We start from the raw sequence: 18,738 nt of genomic DNA, 5'->3' as shown, positions 1-18,738 counted from the left end.
GACTAGCCCCAAGCCACTCAGTGGCACAGGATTTGAACCCGTGCGTCAGGACTTCTCAGTACTTCATCCACATCCAAGAGATCTTGTTCACACATTATAGTCAAGTACAGGTGAAACGTGAAAAATTAGAATATCGTGCAAAAGTTCATTAATTTCAGTAATGCAAATTAAAAGGTGAAGCTGATATATGAGACAGACGCATTACATGCAAAGCGAGATAAGTCAAGCCTTAATTTGTTATAATTGTGATGATCATGGCGTACAGCTCATGAGAACCCCAAATCCACAATCCCAGAAAATTAGAATATTGTGAAAAGGTTCAACAGTCTAGGCTCCAGGTGTCCCACTCCAATCAGCTAATCAATCCATAACACCTGCAAAGGGTTCCTGAGCCTTTAAATGGTCTCTCAGTCTGGTTCACAGAGGCGTAACTATGGGGGGGGGCCAGGGGGGGCACGTGCCCCGGGCGCCATCTTTTCTGGTCACGTGGGGGGCGCCGCCATGACCATTAAAAAAAAATAATTTTTTGTTAATACAAATGTTTCCTGCTCAGTGCAGCAGCGCTGCAGCAGTCAAGGGAGCATGTTGGTGCCCCCTTCCCCACGAGCGGTCCCTTCCGTGCCGCCTGCGCCCCCCCCCATTGCTTTGCTGGCGCCTGGCGGCCAGTCAGTGGCCTGGCTTGGCGGCGGCAGCGGGCGCTTGTGAGGAAAAACCTAAGTATAATGTAGTATGTTGGGGGGGGCGGCGGGGGGGTGCCATTTCAGTGCTTGCCCCGGGCGCCGTTTTCCCTAGTTACGCCTCTGCTGGTTCATTAGGAATCACAATCATGGGAAAGACTGCTGACTTGACAGTTGTGCAGAAAACCATCATTGACACCCTCCATAAGGAGGGAAAGCCTCAAAAGGTAATTGCAAAAGAAGTTGGATGTTCCCAAAGTGCTGTATCAAAGCACATTAATAGAAAGTTATGTGGAAGGGGAAAGTGTGGAAGAAAAAGGTGCACAAGCAGCAGGGATGACCGCAGCCTGGAAAGGATTGTCAGGAAAAGGCCATTCAAAAGTGTTGGGGACTTTCACAAGGAGTGGACTGAGGCTGGAGTTAGTGCATCAAGAGCCACCACACACAGACGGATCCTGGACATGGGCTTCAAATGTCGTATTCCTCTTGTCAAGCCGCTCCTGAACAACAAACAACGTCAGAAGCGTCTTACCTGGGCTCAAGAAAAAAAGAACTGGTCTGTTGCTCAGTGGTCCAAAGTCCTCTTTTCTGATGAGAGCAACTTTTGCATCTCATTTGGAAAACAAGGACCCAGAGTCTGGAGGAAGAATGGAGAGGCACACAATGCAAGATGCTTGAAGTCCAGTGTGAAGTTTCCACAGTCTGTGTTGATTTGGGGAGCCATGTCATCTGCTGGTGTTGGTCCACTGTGCTTCATTAAGTCCAGGGTCAACGCAGCCGTCTATCAGGAGATCTTGGAGCACTTCATGCTTCCTTCCGCAGACGAGGTGTATGGGGATGCTGACTTCATTTTCCAGCACGACTTGGCACCTGCCCACACTGCCAAAAGTACCAAAACCTGGTTCAATGACCATGGGATTACTGTGCTTGATTGGCCAGCAAACTCGCCTGACCTGAACCCCATAGATAATCTATGGGGCATTGCCAAGAGAAGGATGAGAGACATGAGACCAAACAATGCAGAAATGCTGAAGGCCGCTATTGAAGCATCCTGGTCTTCCATAACACCTCAGCAGTGCCACAGGCTGATAGCATCCATGCCACGCCGCATTGAGGCAGTAATTGCTGCAAAAGGGGCCCAAACCAAGTACTGAATACATATGCATGCTTATACTTTTCAGAGGTCCGATATTGTTCTATTTACAATCCTTGTTTTATTGGTTTCATGTAATATTCTAATTTTCTGGGATTGTGGATTTGGGGTTCTCATGAGCTGTACGCCATGATCATCACAATTATAACAAATTAAGGCTTGACTTATCTCGCTTTGCATGTAATGCGTCTATCTCATATATCAGTTTCACCTTTTAATTTGCATTACTGGAATTAATGAACTTTTGCACGATATTCTAATTTTTCGAGTTTCACCTGTATAAGATGTTGCCCCCATGCTGGAAAGGGCCACAGTTCCACTGAAAAGAAGTACAAATGGCATTTCCTGAGCACTTATATGTTCAGGAGTACCCAAACCCAGACTGCTCACAGAGCAAGGAAGTTTTTTTGCATAAGGTCTGAATTTGCACTTGCAACTGCTGTTGCCTTGTTCTCTCTCTCTGGGTGGAGCTATAATATGGGGTGGATGCTTCAAAGCACCTGAGCTGCCAAGCTTCTGCGAGCTGCCTGGGAGTTATTTGCACTTGGCTTCGGGGTAAACGTTGAGGGAAGCCACTTTGAATTACACTCACGGCATTGAGGGAAGCAGCCCCTCCCCTCTGCTCTCGGTTTTCTTTTGAAACAAGTCCATGTGGCAGGCATCAGTGTTTTCCTTCTAGCCAATGCTGGGGGCGGGGCGGGGCGGGGCGGGGCGAGCTCCCTGCAGAGATAGATTTGCATTTCTGAAGAGAGCATGCCTCTTATCATGCGAAGGATTCTACGTTAGTGCCTCTCCTATTTGCTCCAATGTTTTCAGAAAAAGTAGCTTAAAACCAGCATTAAAGCCGGGACATAAGTTGAGATAAGCTAGAATTTGCATCACAAAGCCCAGTTTGTGCCCAAAGTAGGTCCAAAAATCTTGAAGGTACTTTGAGGCAAGTTTGGCTGGTGTGTGAACACACACACACACTCTCTTCTGAAGGAGATTCGGGGCAGAAGCCCTGTGTGTAAAGCCTCCTGAGTCACCCCTCCTCTGAGCTCCAGCCAGGCTTCATTCCCAGCCCACTTCGTTTTTCTTCATGCTCTCCCTCGCTCTGAGCAAGAGCGAGAATGAAGAAAATATCCAGCCCACAATGAAGCCAGCTGGGAAATTTGCTCCAGAGGGCCGTGCTGGCCCTCTTGGGTGCTGCCTCCACCCCCTCGGAGTGTGATGTCCCTCCTAGCAAGAACGAAGAAAACACCCTCTGAGAGAAAGAAGAAAACACCCAGCCTACTGTTGTCAGCTGGGAAATGAGCACGGGAGGGCCACATGGGCCCTTCCAGGTGCTGGCTATGCCTCCCTGCGTGTGATGCATATGAGGGCCCATCAGGGAGAGGGGTGGACACAAACCCACTCTCCTATAGCTATGTGCCTGCTCTCTCTACTGGGATCCACTTCTGCCTCCAGAGAGCAGGCTTGACCATTCCACTAGCTCCAGCAGTTGCCCTGGGTGGACCGAGGGGATTTCCATTTACAGTTAGAAGGCAAGCAGAGGTGATGAATCCACCCTTGAAGGCTAGGCAGAGGCCATGTTGGCTGCAGCTCAAGGTCAAGCGACATGTGATGCTAAATTAGTCCCCAACAGGCTTAGTTTTCCTTTTCGTCAATAGCCATGAGACCTCTTCATCCATATCAGGACTGTGGGTCAGAAGTGGAAAGTTTTAGCCCTTTCCTTCACCATGATCCCACTCTGGATCAGCCCCCCCCCCGCCCAAGCTGCTATTTGCTCTAGGCAAAAACTCTCACTGGCATCAGTGGAAGCTTCCCTCCAGGGACAAAGGGCAGCCATGAAGCCCGTGATCTGAACTGGGACCTTGGCCCTCTCCTCCCAAGGCATGATGGACCCAATTTGGATGAGCCCATCACCACCCCTGCTGCCGCTATTGATGCAAGGATGACTAATCCTGTCCGAGTGAATAATGCATTTAATACTAATTTCAAGTTTGGGCCCGTGGCTACAATCTGAAATACAGGCGGGATGGGACGGGAGTAAGCCCCACTGAACTCAGAGCAGGGACTGACTTCTGAGTAAACATGCACAGCATGACAAGTTGTGGAGCTGATGAGTCACAGCAGGGGAATGAGTGAACACACAGAAGGAAAGATCCCCCATCACATTGCAGGAACACAAGACATGGTTTCCTGAAATGACAGGTCTGGGTCAGGAAGGAAGGATGGTTTGTTACTAAGCATCAGTGCCCATAACCATCGTACCATAAAGACCATGTTAATAAGGGCAGTGGGAGAAATACATCTACAGATTTGCCTCCCCAGGCCACCCAAGTCAGCATGTTTTAAAAGAAGCATTGGAAGACTATCAGCATCTCCATAACGGAAGACTAGTTGTGTAGGAGTATGTCTGTTCACCTCCCACTGAACCTGTCAGCACAGATGGATCCCATTTAACCCCAATTGTGGAGCCTTCCTGAATTGAATACAACCTGACCTTGCAGGCTGAGATTAAAAAATGAAACTCAATGCAAGATTGGCATAGATGAGGTGGAGATTCCTTTCCCCCCATCCCTGAGGACACGATTCCCATGGAACAGCCAATGGAAGCTGGCGGCCGGCCCATGTGGATCTGGCCTTCACCACTGTGCAAGGTCAGTGGCTGTCTCCCATGACAGCTGCTGTCTCCTGATAAGGTATCTCAGAGAGAGGGAGAAGGGCAAAGCATGAGTCTGGAAAACCCCATCCTTTTCTTCAGCCATCCAGTACTCATTACAGTGGGACGCAAAGGCTAAACTTGGCCTGTTTTCATCTGAGTGGTGATGTCGGCTGACTGGAAGGAAGGAAAGAACTGATTAATCACATCAAAGAGGTGGTGGCTACATTGGCCAAAGAATACAGTGGCTTCCTCACACAGCAGTACGGCAAAGCTCTGGGGAGGCTGTCTGAATCTCACAAGCAGCATAGCACATGACATTACTGGGTACTCGGCTTGCCAACTGACCAGAAAAAACTGCCTCGGCTTGTTCCTGCACCTCTACCACAGCTGATCTGCAGAAATCAGCAGGTGACACTTTTCACAGCATGGTGACAAGCATTTCTGCCTGCAAGTCTCTGTAGATTTAGCTCTTGCTAAAAGCACAGGATCAGGTAGAAGCTGGCAACTCTGCCGGGTATATGATTCATGAAAGCAATGCAAGTGCAGGTTTCAAAAGTTTTTTAGTTATCCTTCTTGACGTAAAGTACTGGTATCCCCATTATCTGTCCGATAAGCAGTGCTCAAAGAAGACATAATTAAATTACATTAAGACACAATGAATAAATACAACTAAAAAGAAAGAACATAGGAACATAGGAAACTGCCATATACTGAGTCAGACCATTGGTCTATCTAGCTCAGTATTGTCTTCACAGACTAGTAGCGACTTCTCCAAGGTTGCAGGCAAGAATCTCTCTCAGCCCTATCTTGGAGAAGCCAGGGAGGGAACTTGGAACCTAGATGCTCTTCCCAGAGCGGCTCCATCCCTTGAGGGGAATATCTTGCAGTGCTCACACATCAAATCTCCCATTCAGATGCAACCAGGGCAGACCCTGCTTAGCTATGGGGACAAGTCATGCTTGCTACCACAAGACCAGCTCTCCTCTCCCTGCATGAGAGGATACTGCATGATAAAAGTGTGTGGGAGATGGTGATGGAAAATGTCCACTCTGCAGGCCTCAGACGTTTCATCTGCTGCTATTTGAAGGTTCCATGGTGACCATGGTTAAAAGCCCCTCTGGTGGCTTTGGGCAAAGGTTAGCAGGTGCTTCTCTCTCTACAGCAGGGTTTCTCAACGTGTGGGTCCCCAGATGTTATTGGACTTCAACTCCTATAATCCCCAGCCCCAGTGGCCTTTGGCTGGGAATTATGGGAGTTGGAAGTCCAATTACATTTGGGGACCCACACGTTGAGAATCCCTGCTCTACAGGTTCTATTATTGCTCACCTGGTGCTAAACGTATTATCTCATTTCCTGTGCGTCCCTTGGGCTTATCCCATACTTCCTGGCCCACCCCAGTTCACTCCGTTCTTTCAGGCAGCTCTAATGAAACCCAGTTTCCAAGTTCTTGTACGCACCTATAAGGTAATGAATTGTCATGATATTTGCCCTTTTTCTCAGGTCCGGACTGGCTTCGCTGACGGAGACCTGTACCATACCCTGACGTTTTTTTTAAAAAGCAGCCATGGCCAAACTAGATGAGATGGTAAGTTTACATGTGCCCACATATTCTCTGATGGGGCAAATTATTTTATAGTTATATTTAATAACAGGTGCATGTGCGTATATTTTATAGGGAAAACAGCACAGGGGGAAAGAGTTAAACTTCCCCTTCGTAAGGGTTGTGATCCCTTACATCAGCTGTCTCTCACCTTGTCTCTATTTTATATTTAAATATAACCAGGGCTGGCCCCAAGGTTTTTGGCATGCTGGACCAAATTTGATTTTGGTGCTCCTGCCAGCTGAGAAGTGGGGAACCCCAGTTTTCACTTGCACCAAGCAGACTGCTCATTCACTGGATGAATGGCCAGCCCACACAGATGACCAGCAAATGACTAGCCCCCACTGGTTTGGGGGTACAGTGGGAGAGAAAAAATAGAGGTGCCTTGAAAAGAATGAGTATGGAAAAGCTCTAATATACTTTTTTTAATAGGTTATGAAGATAGAATAGAAAGGAAATCGTTTTCACCTTTATGGTCTGTTTCTTTCATTCTTACCCCACACTTTACCCCTCTATTTCTTTTTAACTTATTAAACTCCATAGGCCTTACTGCACACAAAAAATGGTTCCCACTGCACAGGTTGTCTCCCCCTCACCCGCCTTGCACGGCACAGAAATGTGTAGAGTTGCATGGTAGAACACACCTTGCAGTCAAACTGTAGTCATACAGTCCTACTGAGTTTTGAAGAGCTGTGTTCCCAATAGATCGCTGGTGTGTGCTTTCTGGTCAAGCAAAGCAGGTTTGGTGCTTTAAAAGCATGGTGGGCTACTGCAGCTGATTCTAGGATCCCTGGCATCCTGGCCCTCTCTGAATGCGACACTAGGATCCCTGGCATCCTGGCCCTCTCTGAATGTGACGCTAGGATCCCTGGCATCCTGGCCCTCTCTGAACGTGACACTAGGATCCCTGGCATCCTGGCCCTCTCTGAATGTGACACTAGGATCCCTGGCTCCTGGCCCTCTCTGAATGTGACACTAGGATCCCTGGCATCCTGGCCCTCTCTGAATGCGACACTAGGATCCCTGGCATCCTGGCCCTCTCTGAATGTGACGCTAGGATCCCTGGCATCCTGGCCCTCTCTGAACGTGACACTAGGATCCCTGGCATCCTGGCCCTCTCTGAATGTGACACTAGGATCCCTGGCTCCTGGCCCTCTCTGAATGTGACACTAGGATCCCTGGCATCCTGGCCCTCTCTGAATGTGACACTAGGATCCCTGGCATCCTGGACCTCCCTGAATGTATCATGCAGTGGTATAACTGCTTGAATTCCATTATTAGTGATTGCAAACAATTACCTCAGTACAGATGGGAAAGGTACATGATTAAATGGCTGCATTTGTTTATGTTTTCAGACGCAGCCAACCACCAATCAGATCTGATAATTCAGTGGTCAACATTATCTATCAAAGAAGAATGGTTCAGTGGGTGATCTAAATCAGTCTGGTGCAAACTCTTCTCCTCGCCCACCATCCCACACACAATTCTGAACTGGACCAGTGGTGGTCAGGATTTTGTGACAACTAGTAGCTGCATCACTAGTAGCTGCCCTTTAATGATTGGCAGCAAAGGGAAGGCTAGCAGAGGAGGCTAAAGCAAACATATTTTCCTTCCTGGCAGCACACTTGCCTCACACAACCTTTGACCTGTCACTGATTCCTGCAGGATTCTTGCACAGTACAAGAATGTGCCAACGCCACAGGGCTCATGTGGTTCTCATCAGCTTTCCAAGGCTCAGTGGGTGGGAGTGCTGCTCTCCCACATACAGCTATTTGGATGTCTCAGTGGCCCTGAATGTAGCTGTAAGCCAGCTTTGCTCATCTTCCTGCGTTGGTGGAGTTTACAGCAGGTCAGACAAGGAGTCTCCATTCCAGCATCCTCACATGGTAACCAAGGACACTTGCTCATTCTTCCGCACAGTTGCCCTGATTTTCTTCTCCCCCTGCCAAGGAGGTCTTAAATTTCAGCTTTGATATCTTCTTCTTCTGTTTTTCAAATATCCACCCCTCTTTAGTGGTCTGACCGACCCCACTCCCACGAGGATGACCCCATTGGCATGGCGGGTCTGACTTCAAAAAGCAAGCTTTTCTTCTCGCCATAGTTTGTCCCAGTTAATGTGCTCCTCCTGGGACACAGCAGTTCATTATTTATGCCACCCACAAACTCCTTGGGGAGTTTCAGTTTCACTTTAGCTGCTACTCCAAATACATTGTGGCTTTGATTCGTGCTCCCACAGGCTGCATTTCAGATCTGACGGCGGGGGAGCAAAAACAAAACCTAGGGGCAAATGCACTTGCTGATCCTTCTCTGAAGCTACCTGAGGAGTTTTTAATAACCATTTCATCTGTAGTCAGGGCATGTATTAAAAAAAACAACAAGCAGCCTAATAAAACACCATACATCTTTGTCTGAAATCTGCATTTCTCTTTCTTCACAAATCATGTGCCCAGTAAGAACATCTGATTGCCAGTTTTTATGGGCATCTGCTCCTGTGCTGTAAACAGTAGCCTGATCTGCAGAGACCAGCAGGAGGTTTCCCCAAGAGAGGAGCTTTACTACAGGAGGAAATGGGGTAAACTGGGTCATCGTTGGGACCAGGGGCCCTTTTACCCCTGGACTTCCAGGTGGAGGCCAAGGGCCTCCAGACCCACTGGGCCCCCCCAAATCCTCTTTAGTTTGTGCTAGGTGTTGTGGTCACCACTCCGCTGACCCACACTGCATGGGGCGGCCGAGCGTAATTGTGACCAGTGCTGGGCAGCCGAGCGAGTGTGACCTCTGCTTTAGAGACAGAGTGGGGAGTGGGAAAAGAAATATGTGGGATGGGAATATGTGAAGTTGCATGTTGAAATGTTCCTGCTCATGCATATTTGCATAAATATACCTGATTTATATTCTTACTTTCTTGTGAGTTCAGTTGCTGTTTGTGCTCTCAAGAACCCACCTGTTAAAAATACTGTGTGTCACGGTGTGTGTGTGTGTGTAGGGGGATGATGCTTAATTTGCAACGGAGTTGGGGGCTGGGGGGGGGCCCTCCAAAGGCCTTTTGGCAACCAGGAGTGTCATATATTGTGCTGATCTTTGGATCCGCTAGCCTCCCAAGAGCTTTCTCGTACTGCTCTGTGTAGAAGCCAATGTATTCTTTGGCCATTCCCTTTGATATGATTAATCAGCTCTTTCCTCTCTTCCAGTCAGCTAACTCCTCACCACATGAAAAGAGCAACAAGTTTAGCTTGCAGTGTAGAAATAGTTTGCGAAAGGAATGGGGAAATAGAGCACCTCATCCACTCCCTCTCATCTGAAAGCATCTTTTTGGCCCCAAACAGTGAAGCAGTTCAAGAGGAGGCGGGAAGAGGTGTGTGCATCTGCACACATCTTGAAAATTGCTATAGCGATCCTGATTAAAACTGGAAAGTTTGCTCAGATCACATGTCTTCACTTGAGCAATATATTTCCATCAATAAAGCCCCCTCCCTCAGCTGACATACGTCAGCTTGACTCATATCCTGAATTCCCTTGAAGAGTTCGGCCAAGATCTAAAACAGCATTCTGTTTATACAGCCTGTGGGATGCATCTAGGAAGCTCATGTACAGGGCAAGTTGGTGATGGCCATTCCTTGTGGTTTCTCTCCACCGTAGAATGCCTCTGGGACTCCATTTAGGCATCTTACACAGGAACGGAGGAAGCTACCTTATACAGAGTCAGACCATTGGTCCAGTCCATCTAGCTCAGTATTGTCTACACTGATTGGCAATGGCTCTCCAGGGAGGAGTCTCTCCCAACCCAAGCTGGAGATGCCAAGGATTGAACTGGAGGACTTCTGCATGTAAAATAGATGCTTTGCCACTGAGCTACAGCCCCATCTTCTAAGGCAGGTATAGGCAACCATAACTCTCCAGCTGTTGTTGAACTACAACTCCCATCATCCCCAGCCTGGAGAGCCAAGGTTGCCTACCCTTGCCCTAAGGGGAATATCTTAAGCAAACAGTGCTCACATGTAGTCACCCATCCAAATGCAAACCAAGATGAAACCTGCTTAGCAAAGGCGACAATCATGCTCGCTACTGCAAGACCAGCTTAATCCCTTAGACTGGCTTAATCTTAGCTTATCACTTTTGATAGACCTGCTTTCCATGCATCTAATTTTTCTCCGTATATGTATCTACCATTTTGTCCTTAATGAGAGACATTTCATGTATTTTTCACATGTGTACAGAGTGTGCATGTCTGGCAACACGTCCTCCTATAAGGATGACCATAGGAAGCTGCCTTACACCGAGTCAGACCACTGGTCCATCTAACTCAGTACTCTCTACTCTGACTGGAAGCAGCTCTCCAAGGTTTCATGCAGGACCTTTCCCAGCCCTACTTGGAGATGCCAGGAACTGAACCTGGGTCCTTCTGCATGCAAAGCAAGTGCTCTACCTCTAAGTTACTGCCTCTAGCCATAATAAATACTTAGATCCCACTCATTCAGTCTCTTACTTCAATGATGTAGTCTTTTCCATCCTTGCTGTGGACAGCTTTGACTGCACAAACATCGAGTCCTCCAAACATCTCCGCAACCGAATCTGCCCAGACTCTATACCTGCAGAAACCAAACAAGATTATTTGTATAATCTATATACACATCAATTCTGGAGAGTTTAATGGCCTACTGTGGGGGGAAATTGGGGCTGGGAATCTCCAGGAATCGCTTCATTCAGAGTTGGAAATTCTACTTGCAAGAATAAATGTCCACTCTCCAGGATACTAAAGGTAAAGTGTACCATCAAGTTGATTTTGATTCCTGGCACCCACAGAACTCCGTGGTTTTCTTTGGTAGAATACAGGAGGAGATTACCATTGCCTCCTCCTGCACAGTATGAGATGATGCCTTTCAGCATCTTCCTATATCGCTGCTGCCCGATATAGTAGCAACGGGGATTTGAACTGGCAACCTTCTGCTTGTTAGTCAAGCATTTCCCCACTGCGCCACTTAAGCAGTTAAAGGCTCAAGAAGGCCATTTCCTTCTCCCTTTGTTGTTATGTTCCAATTGATACCATTAACATTTCACAGGTCCTGGGGACGGGGACCACTGAGCATGCTCCACCCTCCTCAGGTTGGTGATTTTGGGGTGGTGGCAGGGTATTCCATTTAGTTTTTATCAATTTGCAGACTTCTGTGCACTATTGATTGATAGATAGATAGATTTTATTTGATTTCTATACTGCCCTTCCAGAAATGGCTCAGGGCGGTTTACACAGAGAAATGGAGCCCCCTTACTATACAAAAACCATTACAGTATTTTTGGCTCCATTTTCACTTCCAGTCTGATACACACTCAACCATCTGAGTTCGCTATCAGTATATGTATACAATAACAACAATCATAATTATTATTTATTTAGCGTCTGAGAGCTTCCCAGTCTGTAACACTCCAGTGTGGCATCTACATTTAGCTCTTTAAAAAGTGATGAGTGTACCACCAATGCCATTTCTTCCCCTTGCAATGCACCACAATTTTATGAACCTTTTGCTTTTCCTTCCTTCCTTCCTTCCTGATTAGTACTTTGATGACTGTGCATTCTTCCCCTAAAGTGCCAGAGTGCACACCTTCCCTGTTTTATTTTGAAGGGACAAAACAGCACTATGGTTTCCCCTTGCAGACAGACAGCTCTTTTCCTCTACATAGTACATGTAAACTAAAGGTTAAAATGCAGCCAAAAAACACTCGATGAACTGTGCAGAGAAATCTGAAGATATAGCCCCATAGCAGCCCTTGATGCTTTGGAAGATGGGAAGAAAGGAGAAAAGGGTGTCATAGGAGGTGGGCCATGCTCTGGCAGCTGTTCTTTCAATGGCCGAGGAAAAAGGAATGCTCTTTGTTGGGTTTTCTTACCATGCAGCTGTATTCTGCTCTTGAACATTCAGTGCAATCCAAACATTCTTAAAGCAGACGATCTCAAAGCCAGGCTGGACAGTGGGCCTGGAATGAAATTCCCACGCTGCCCACAGACAATATGACTTATGGGTCTTTACTTTCCTTGCCAGAGAGTGGAAGTTGCAGTAATGATTAGGGGCACTTTTATCAGGACTGACTGCTTTCATATGAGCCGGCCTGACTACTAAGATCTTCTTGGGAGGCTCTCTCAGCGCACCTTCACCATCAGAGGTGTGATGGGTGGCAATATGGAGCAGGGCCTTTTCAATCACGGTGCCTCAATGTTGGAACTCCCTCTCCTTATTCATTTGCCAAGTACCCTCACTGATGGCTTTTTGCTGTCAGCTTAAGATATTTTTAATGGCATTTGGTTTGGATGCTGTCATTGATGAGCTGTTCTGTCTGTTTAGTTTATTAGTTTGAAATGTTAGTGTGCATTTTATTATTCTATTGCTTTTATGTATGAAATCTTTGACTGAGAGGTAGGGCTGTGCTGAACCGGTCTGGCGGCCCAGGGTTTCAGTCTGGGGGTTTGTGGGTTCGTGGTTGAACCGAACCAAACCAAACCACCACCACCCCGGTTCCATCAGACCAGAACCAGACCTCTGGGTCCGGTCTGGCAGGTCAGCGAACTTTTTATTTTAAAAAAATTAAACGTGAAGCAAGTACCTGTAGCCCCTTCGTGGGGCTTGCTGTAGCCGCGGTGTGTGTGTGTGTGTGTGTGTGTGTGTGGTGTCCGCGCGGGTTCCCTCTCCCCCCGCCGGCCTTCCTCATCACTGCCGTGGCTGGGTAAGTGAAGCCTTTTTGGCCCTTTCAGTGGGGGGAGAGGGAACCCGCACGGACACCCCACGAAGGGGCTACAGGTACTTGCTTCACATTTAAATTTTTTTTAAAAAAAGTTCGCGGACTGGTCCGGAACCGGACTGGACCGGGGGTGGGGTTCCATGGGGGCTGGACCGAACTGGCCCGGTTCTGTTCAAGGCAGGTCCGGCCTCGAACCAAACCAGGCCAGACGGTTCCATGCACACCCCTACTGAGAGGCAGGATATAAGTATTTTAATAATAATATAACCACTTGGTGAATGTGGGGCAAACATGGCATGAATGACATCAGAGATGCATAAATGCACAGTGGTGGAGCCAGCTGAACGGCGGCCTGTGCCCCGCCAGTGACCCTGCCAGCAATGCCCCGTGCACATGATTGAGTTAAGTTATACGTTTATTCGGTCATTGACCATTGACATGATGCCACAATTGATGTCACCACGGGGGCGTGGCCTGGGGTTGGGCTATCCCACCCCAGCCCTCCCAATTTCATTTCAGCAAATACTGGCTGGAAGTATTTATTTCCCTTTCTACCCCTCACTGAAGGTAAAGGGAAATAAACACAGCCAGGCAGCAAATGCTGGCTGGAAATGAGGTTGAAGAGCTTGCACTGGCTATCCCAAGCCCAGGCCACACCCCCTGTGCGTGTGACATCATGCGCAAAGGGAATGTGATCCAGGCTTGGGATAGCCCGTGCAAGGTCTCCCAGGGTCATTTCCAGCCAGTGTTTGCTGCCTGGCTGTGTCTATTTCCCTTTCTATTCCTCCAGCGAGGGGTAGAAAGAGAAATAAATAAATAAAGAGAAATAAATACTTCTAGCCAGCAAATGCTGGCTGGAATGAAATTGGGAGGGCTGGGGTGGGCCCTCTGGCAACTGGGCCATGCCCTCTTTTCATGTGATATCATGGGCAAGGAGGACACTGGCGGCCCTTTCCATTGGCGGTCCAGGCTCTTTGAACCCTGCCGTGCAACACATCTCCTGAGGTTTTCTCTTATTTTATTATCAGAAAGCAGCTGCACTGGGGGTGAGGGGATTTTTACCAAGGCTGTGTCACAAGTGTTCCATACCAATTCCTTGTTGCAAATTGTGCTCCCCTTTGGCTGCTGCTAGATGTGATTTAAAAATCAAGGGCTGTGATGGTGTGGAGTGACCAGGGTAAAGTGTCAGATCTCATGTTGTCTCTGGTCTTTCTCTTACGTGATCCAAGAGCCAAGGGCACAGAAAACAGCACTACAAGATGCTAAAGTAGGGCTACCACACCAAGAAAGAAAGCTGGCACTAGACCTGACCACCTTTGTATTAGTAACCAGGGCTATGCTGGCACAAGAGGTCAGGTCTACCCACTTCAGACAGGAGGCCTTGGGTAACCTGATCTCTGTCACTCCAGCAGCCAGGTCTTCTGGGCAGGTGTGGATGGTGTGGGGCATCTCCTCACCCAAAACCACGGGGGGTCCTGGCTGTCCAGTGCTCTGGTGGCCAGTTCTACCAACTTTGCACTTTTTAGTCTTTTATAACGATAGTGGGAGGGATGTTCTCATTTTTCAAGCTGAAAATATGGCAGTTCTAGGCTAAGATTGCTGACAACCCAGGCAGACGATGCAGGCCACAGCCTGTTCCTGAAAGATACCTTTTCATTGGGCTAGGGTTCCATACCAGAATGGTCAGTTTCCATCCCAGATATAGTTAAAGAAACAATATCAAGTGTGGAGAAGTCTCCATCTCACAAAGATGGCTGCCATTCATAATTCCCCTCCTTCCATGCTGCAGCTGCTGCCTTATTGATTTCTTTGCTGCTATTGCCCACTAGAAAAAGGAATAGGCTGTGTGATGGGGAAACAATGCAAGGATGGGCGAGCAAATGGATGGTGTAACAAAAAGCACCTCTTCTCTCTTTCTGGCCCACTACAGCTTACAGAGTGCTCAATTTTTTGGTCTGGCATGCATGACACTCTGTTTTTACCATACAATTTTAACAAACAGACATTTTAACATACAAAGGTTTGGCTTACAGTGAATGTTCACAACACACAGAAATCCATCCAGTGACACTTTCCCCTATACTTCATTTATATATCAGGCCTGCACAGCTCAAGACTCATCAGGCTTGATGCAGTTCCCCAGTCATGAGTAGTGGTCCACCAAGGTTCAGTAAACCAGTTCTCTTTGCTGTCTGACTGACTCAGGCAGTTGTCAAGTACCTGGCAATCTGGAGGGGGGTGGCGGCTTGGTTTGGCTGGATGGCCCATTAGTTGTATATGTGATCTGCATGCTGGGAAAGGCTTCACCTGATGCATTTCTCCTTTTTTACTTTGTTGAAAATGCAAGGGAACATGAAAAAAGCCTTCCTGGATTGAAGCCAGGCTCAATCCGGTTTCTAACAGTGGCCGGCCTATGCTTCTGGGAGCTTACAAGCAGAGCAGCAGAGCCCTGCCAGACAACAAGCTGGCAAACCTAACCGCTTGTGATATTACTTCTCTCACCTGGTATAGTCATAGGTCAGATCTTCTTTATTCTAAGGGACACGCATCCCTTATGAAGGGCCACCTACTCTGCACATACCTGCCTGGATATTATATACCTTCCAAAGTTTTGCAGATGACAATGTAGGGTAGCCTTGTAGCAACCGAATCTCATACCAGGAATTGGTGCCCTCTACTCACCATTACACATTGTTGAAGACTGGATTCCACTCGATATGTGCTAATCACTGCATTGTGGCTTAGTGTTGTGCACCTATTTATAAGCAGGCACAAGAGAAAGAATGCATCACCTCAGCCACTTGGAGATCTAATTTCTAGAGACTCTGGAGCTGAATCCTGAAGAATGGCAGCTGCAGCAACTCACATGAAAAATGTCTCCAAGAGGCAAAATGCAACTGTGATTTATCAGGGACAGATTCCAGAAAATAGGGACTGGGTGCCCCTGCCTTCAGAGATGAGGTGGGTGGCAAATGGGAAGAGGGCATTCTTACTGGTGATGCCCCACTCATGGAGTGCCCTCCCTGTGAGGTCTGTCTTACTTGAGCTACAACACATAGGCCTTTTCTCTTAGAGGGTAGATGCTCAATGCAGCTGATGGAATGAGATCTCTTAGTCTTGTTTCTGACTGATGTCGCCCTAACAGTGTTGCTATTGCCACTACACTCCTATGCTGAGGTGGAAAAAAGACTTGGAGAAGACAGAAAGAAAGGACAGAGGCGATGATTTGAGCACCTTTCCTGGCTGGGGAGTTGTAAAGTTAGGATACATTCACACCGGTGAGCTAATGCTTTCCCACACTGGATATGTATGAAGAGAAGAGTGCCAGGAATGTGCTGTTGACATTGGGGATTAACCCTATGAATCAAGCAGGCTATCCATGCAAATATAGAAAAGCCCTGCGAGGCCCACTCTTGTGCAGAGAGTGCACAGCATGAAAATAATGAGTGACAGAATAGCTTCTCTGGAAAAGATTGGGCAAAGAGGATGGTGACGATTTCTAGGTTCAACATCTGGGCAAGTGAAGATGCAAAATCAAGTGATTTCATAAAATCACAGAATGTTAAGAGTTGGATGGATCTCACGTTGGACATCTTCTAGAATCTAGACCAACCCCATGCTCAGAGTAGGAAACTTCTACAGGATCCCTGACAGATGGCAGCCCAGCCTCTGTTTGAAAACCTTCAGCAAAGGAGAGGCCACCACTGCTCAAAGCAGATTGCCCCACTGCTGAACAGGTCTTAGAGTTAGGAAGTTCCTCCTAATGTATAGCCTAAATCTACTTCCTTGTAATTTCAACCCATTGGTTCTAGTTCTGGCTTCAGGAGCCACAGAGAACAAGTCCACTTCTCCTTCTATGTGACAGCCCTTCACATCTTTGAAGATGGCCACCATATTGCCCATTAGCCTTCTCCCAAACAAACATATCCAGCTCCATTAATTATACTTCATTTTATGTAGGATGTTGCCCTTCTGGCCTGAATCTGTTCCAGTTTATCAATGTCTTTCTCAAAATGCAGTACCCAGAACTGGACACAGTGGGCTTGTTCTCATGACTTGCATGATTGTAGCTAAAGCATTAACTACGATCGCTGAGCCAGCCAGCCATGGAGGTCACACAAATGGCCTCCACACATCTATGGAGGCAGGAACCATGCTGCCATTGCATGGGCCATGATGCTGGGGGTGTGTGTGCTGGGGTTGGGGGGAGTGCTGGGGTTTAGAGGAGCCACCACTGGTGCCACCAGTAAGGTGCCCTCTTGCCACCCCCACTCCCGGCTGTCCTTAGAAACCTTTTAAAGGCAGGATTCCCCTTAAAGGGGAAACCACAACTCCCCTTGGATTCTACACCTCTGAACACCCGTTCAGAGCAACAGCAGGAGAGAGGGTGTGCCCTCAACCATTGCATGTGGGCTTCTCAGAGGCATCTGGTAGACCACTGTGTGAAACAGGATGCTGGACTAGATAGTTCTTGTGCCTGATCCAGCAGGGCTGTTCTTGTGTTCTTATGTTCTTAAGCTTTGTGCTACAAGACCTAGTGGTGCTGGGCTTGTGCTGATCAGATTGGCCAATAAATCTGTTGGCATTTTTGGTTGTATTCTCTTGTATTCATTACCTCTCAGTCATGGCAATCTGTTCCAACATGGCAGAACCTGTGTTTGCCTTCCAGTTTCCAGAGATCGATGTCCTCCTGGGAAAAACAAACAAGTCTAATGAAAACAATTAACTCCTCCAAACATAATTTTCTCTCTACAGAAAAGAAGAGGTGGGGGCTGGGTGGAAATTAAGGAAGTGGGGCAGGGTGTGTTGGCAGGGAATCCTCTCTGACCCCTCAGTGCTCCTAACAATTTCTGAGGGTCCAGCAAATGTGGAACTCCATCTGTAAGGTTGCTGGGAACTTCTTCGTGCCTGCTTGGCATGCTTCCCGTTAGCTACATCTTTATCTGAATGTTGGCTGGGTATTCTGATATTGGCCTTATGAACTCTCCTGGATATGTCAGGCTTTGTACAGTAGAAACGTCTGTGCAAAGCCTGTGGAATAATTAACCTTGCACTCCGTAGTGTAGAATTTAAACTGCATAGGAGGCCCCATGCCAGAAAAGCCAAGAGAAAGCTTCCCACAGACATCAGTGGGCTTTAGAGCTGGTTGTAAAAGGGAGGTGACGTGAGTGAAACACTAAAGGAAAATGAAACACTGGCTTTCATTGAGTCTGCTTCCTATTGTATCCTGGTGGAATTACGGCTATCTCTGCCATCATTAAGTTGGTGGCTTTAAAAGCCACCCACCAGCTTCTCCCAACGACTCCTTGAGAGTTATTAAAGGGTACAAGTCTTCTTTCTTGTATCTAGCTGCTAATGTCTGTGCATGCTGCTAGTGCCACTGGCAAGCACAGAATCTTCTGATCTCTGTCCTTGAAGAGTGTAGCATTTGCAACACCCGCTCAGTCATATTGTCATGCATAACTGTCAGATCTCATGGACACTGGCTGAATGGCATCAGGGCTGATTTGTGGCACCGGATAGCATGAGAGTAAAGCGGGCTGCTACCAGGGCTGAAGGAGCCACGGAGTATTCCAGAGTATTGTGTTCAGGTTCCCTTGTTCTATTTCCCCCCTTGCCACATTAAAGGCTCTCCACAGAACATTCCTTCTAACAACAAAACAGGTATTTGTCTACATGATGAAAATGAAAGAAATAAGCATAAAATGTACTTCATTCTACTTTAGTGATGTTCAATTTAGATCAATACACTTTGCCTTAATACTTGCAACATTGGCATTTTAATGTGTTGCAGAGCAAGAAGAACATGTAAGAGGCCCTTCACCTACTGTGAATATCCCATTTTTATATCTCTCTGCTAACAAGCTGAGGAAGTGATCGTGCTTTAGGCACCCCACAATATTATTACAGCACAGAAGTCCTTTTTATGAGAGGA

At 47.4% G+C, this 18,738-nt stretch overlaps 1 protein-coding gene and 1 long non-coding RNA gene across 8 annotated transcripts in view; one reads left to right on the top strand and one right to left on the bottom strand.

The window, feature by feature from the left end:
- The window catches only part of SYN3 (synapsin III), a 304,303-nt gene that overhangs the window by 12,932 nt on the left and 272,633 nt on the right, over positions 1 to 18,738 (bottom strand). For 6 of the 7 annotated variants that reach the window (XM_053257382.1, XM_053257380.1, XM_053257386.1 and 3 more), the window contains 2 exons: positions 17,419 to 17,493; positions 10,561 to 10,663 (listed from right to left, as the gene is read on the bottom strand). In XM_053257382.1, the coding sequence (XP_053113357.1) occupies positions 10,561 to 10,663; positions 17,419 to 17,493 (178 nt within the window). The remainder of the gene's footprint in view (positions 1 to 10,560; positions 10,664 to 17,418; positions 17,494 to 18,738) is intronic. The other variant, XM_053257387.1, reaches the window with a different exon arrangement.
- LOC128327962 (uncharacterized) lies at positions 5,804 to 8,491 on the top strand. The gene is made up of 2 exons (XR_008308924.1): positions 5,804 to 6,062; positions 7,433 to 8,491. It is a non-coding gene; the product is annotated as an uncharacterized LOC128327962 (long non-coding RNA).

Source organism: Hemicordylus capensis, chromosome 5 (genome assembly GCF_027244095.1).
Source record: "Hemicordylus capensis ecotype Gifberg chromosome 5, rHemCap1.1.pri, whole genome shotgun sequence".
Classification (NCBI taxonomy): domain Eukaryota; kingdom Metazoa; phylum Chordata; class Lepidosauria; order Squamata; family Cordylidae; genus Hemicordylus; species Hemicordylus capensis.
The sequence above is the reverse complement of the archived record's forward strand: the minus strand, read 5'-3'. Positions and strand labels throughout refer to the sequence as shown.